The following is a 3,184-nucleotide window of genomic DNA, read 5'->3' on the forward strand; positions in this document are numbered from 1 at the left end:
AGAGTTATCTAAACAGGGGCAGTTTCATAATTTCTCCTGAACCCATCCATGGCCCCACAGAGGGTCAGGAGCCATGCCTGTGTCTGTTTGCACAGGAACTTCAGAAAAGCCCTGGAGACCTGTAGCACCTCTTATTCTCTAGTGTGCTATTTAAAACTTCTCTCTGTCAACCAATCTGTGCTGGTTTGGCCCAAAAGAGGAGGTAAGAAGTTATTTTGCAATAACTTGAAAGTAAGTGATGGTCATTCCACTATAACACCCACCACTGAAAGAATAAGATTTTCTGTGAGCTCAAAACCCTTGGTCCATCTAGATCTCATGGCCCCTCCTCAGGATTTCCCATTTTGAACCCTCATGCCACCTTTGTTTCCAGATACAGAAATACCTCTAGCATTACACTAGCTACAAGCAAAGACATCAGAGTTACCTGTATAATCAGTCTTACTTTAAATTACTTGCAAATTGGATTTAAATGAAGGATAAATTGTATCAGAATAGAGTCCATTATCCAATGCTCTGTACTATCTGCTGCTTGCATACTTGGGAAGGAAGTTTCATTGCACGAATGAAGATCATATTGCAGTCACTTTTAACTCTCTCACTGCTGCCTGTGGGCTCAAGGAAACACTTTTCTATTTCTTTTCTATTCCAGAATTCCATTTTTATTTTTTTCTTCTATTCTAGAAATGTTAGTGTAATATGCCTTAAAGCAAGGAACAATAGGAATGGATGCTGATTCTGAAGAATGCGGCCATTGCTATAATTTGATGTTGAGAAACTTGATTTTTCGCAGTTGCAGGCCTCCCTGTTCTAGGAATCTTCCAACTAAGAGGTGAAATATCATTTGGAAAGAAAACTGAAATGTAGTTAGGAAAGAAAGCACAGACACCCAAGCCTCTAATTCAATAAGGCTTGAGGAAGTTTTCATGAATCCTTGGGAAGGACCACTGAACATCCATTCAAGTCGAGAAGAATCAGAACAGCAAAAAGAGGTATAAGCCCACAGCCTCTGGGAACCAAACCCTGGTTCCTAGCTGCAGGGAATGAATGGTCTTTGGGCAACTGTCCACCTCAAGGTCTGCGCAAACCTTCACATCTTTCCATCTCCCTAAGCCCCAAACACCCAGAGATAATGTGGACAGAATTTAAGGGATATCCAGACCTTGTCCCACACTGACTGTTCAGACTCGTGATTCAGTGACAGTAAATGAGATGCTCCCAGAGGAGTTCTGCAGAGCTGTGGATGATGCCCCAAACTCCACTCAAGCTGAGGGAAGAGGTGGAGCAGATGCATTGCCAAGGCTGCAAGCTGTGGTTCATCTTGTCCTTTTCTCTTCTCCTTTCTACCTCACTGTCAAAACCCTCCTTCCTTGTAGAACAGGGAGAACCCATGCACGGAAGATCTCCATGTTGTTCTGAATTCAGAGAACTGCAAATGAACTCACATCCCAACTCACAAACAGATGAATTTATCATACCCTCCTTTTACCAGCTGTCTGATGGACAGGACAGCAGGCTGGTGACACTTGGTGTTGTTCTGTCCTGCCTCTAAATGTTGCAGGAGAATTGCACTTAGCAATGCTTGAGGAAAAGTTTAGCTGAGAAAAGTGCCTAACGTGTGCTGACCTCGAAAAGCTCCTCCTCATCTATGTTGCAGTGTTGTTTTTCGTTTTTTTTTTTAAAGCTTATCACGATGGCCAGATGTCCGTTCAGCCAAATCCACAGGAATGTAGTAACAGATACCAGGATCCGGCCTACGGCTGGCTTTGATCCAAAGCCTACTAAAATAAATGGGAGTCTTCCCAATAAAGTCCACATAAGTGTTACACATCTTCAGGCTGTTCCTCTGCTAAATGCCACTAAGTATATTGGTTCTGACCCCTGCAGCCTATCAGAGTTTTGCTACCAAATTCAGTGGCGCTTACTGGTGTTTGAACTAAGTTTGAAATTTTTTTACCAATTTTGGTTCCATTCAAATGGCATGGGCCCAGGAGTTCAGCTCAAATGTCAGTGCTAAGAGGTTTGCATCTCACCTAAGGCTGTGAACTATGAGGTTTAAAGAAGGCAGCAATAACTAAACTAAAACCAGAACATAATATATCTATCATTAAGCAGAAAATAGAGAGAGACTAGATTAAATCCATCTGCTATTTGAAATGGGGCCTTTCAGGGCATCTCCGCTAGCTTTCACTTCAAGATGACATGCTCTCTTTGCGTGCTTTTCTCTCTTTGACTATGAAGAAAATCTGGATTTCTAGCTCAGCTGGAGATACCAACAGTGTCAGGCATCTGCCTTTGGCCAGAGCTTGGGCTGAGCCTGTGTCCACTGCGAGCGTTGGCTGACTGCTCCCCTACCCCCGTGTATTTTTAGCTGTCTAGATGCCACAAATCCATCACCTCCTTCAAAGCACCAGAACCCCACATGTCCTGAGTGAACTCTAATAATCTAGGTAGAAGTATACAACTGAAGGGGAATATCATGTTGGGGGCCAAATTTCTATTCCCAAGATATATACCACGTTTCAGAGGCTTTTAAATTCATTCCCTATAGTAGTAAAATAGTAATTACTTTCAGGGAGAAGAGGGTTTGTGAAGTGAAGAACGTGCAAACAGTTTTGGTGGTGTTATGGAGGGATAGATTACAAATAGGGATTTAAATCCATGGGTATTCAGTCACACCTCTAACTCTTTCTATTCAGAGGTCTGAAGCTTCCCAAAACTACATTTTCGATGCGAGTATTATTACAGATGTTTTACAAACAGCTTTCTTTGTGGAGAACAGAGCGAGTAAATAATTTCTCCAAAATAGTCTAGTGAATTGAGAGAACAGAATTGAGAATTCCTCTGACTTCTTCCTCTGAAACCACTCCGGAAAACAAACTTCATCCTAATAGACTTTAGCATTTTCTCATTTTCAGTACAATTTGAGTGAAAAAAGGAGAACAGCCAGACATTTTTTTTAAAAGTTCTATTGCATACTACTGTCTTGAAAAATATAAAGGAGTGCTACTTACGCCATAACAATAACACTGAAATCCAGCCAGTTCCATGGATCTCGAAGGAAGGTGAATTCTGTCATGCAAAATCCTCTTGCCAATATTTTTATCAATGACTCAAAAGTGTAAATGCCAGTGAAAGTGTACCTGGAGAATACAGTGGCCAAGATAAGGAAGAGCATTAGCAA

The 3,184-nt window shown here is 41.6% G+C and overlaps 1 protein-coding gene across 1 annotated transcript in view; it reads right to left on the reverse strand.

Annotated features, from left to right (window-relative positions):
• The window catches only part of LOC104288900 (sodium channel protein type 5 subunit alpha-like), a 175,031-nt gene that overhangs the window by 160,859 nt on the left and 10,988 nt on the right, over positions 1–3,184 (reverse strand). Inside the window, exon 4 of the mRNA XM_009887773.1 lies at positions 3,015–3,143. Within this exon, the coding sequence (XP_009886075.1) occupies positions 3,015–3,143 (129 nt within the window). The remainder of the gene's footprint in view (positions 1–3,014; positions 3,144–3,184) is intronic.

This window comes from Charadrius vociferus, unplaced genomic scaffold (assembly GCF_000708025.1).
Source record: "Charadrius vociferus isolate BGI_N301 unplaced genomic scaffold, ASM70802v2 scaffold566, whole genome shotgun sequence".
NCBI lineage: Eukaryota > Metazoa > Chordata > Aves > Charadriiformes > Charadriidae > Charadrius > Charadrius vociferus.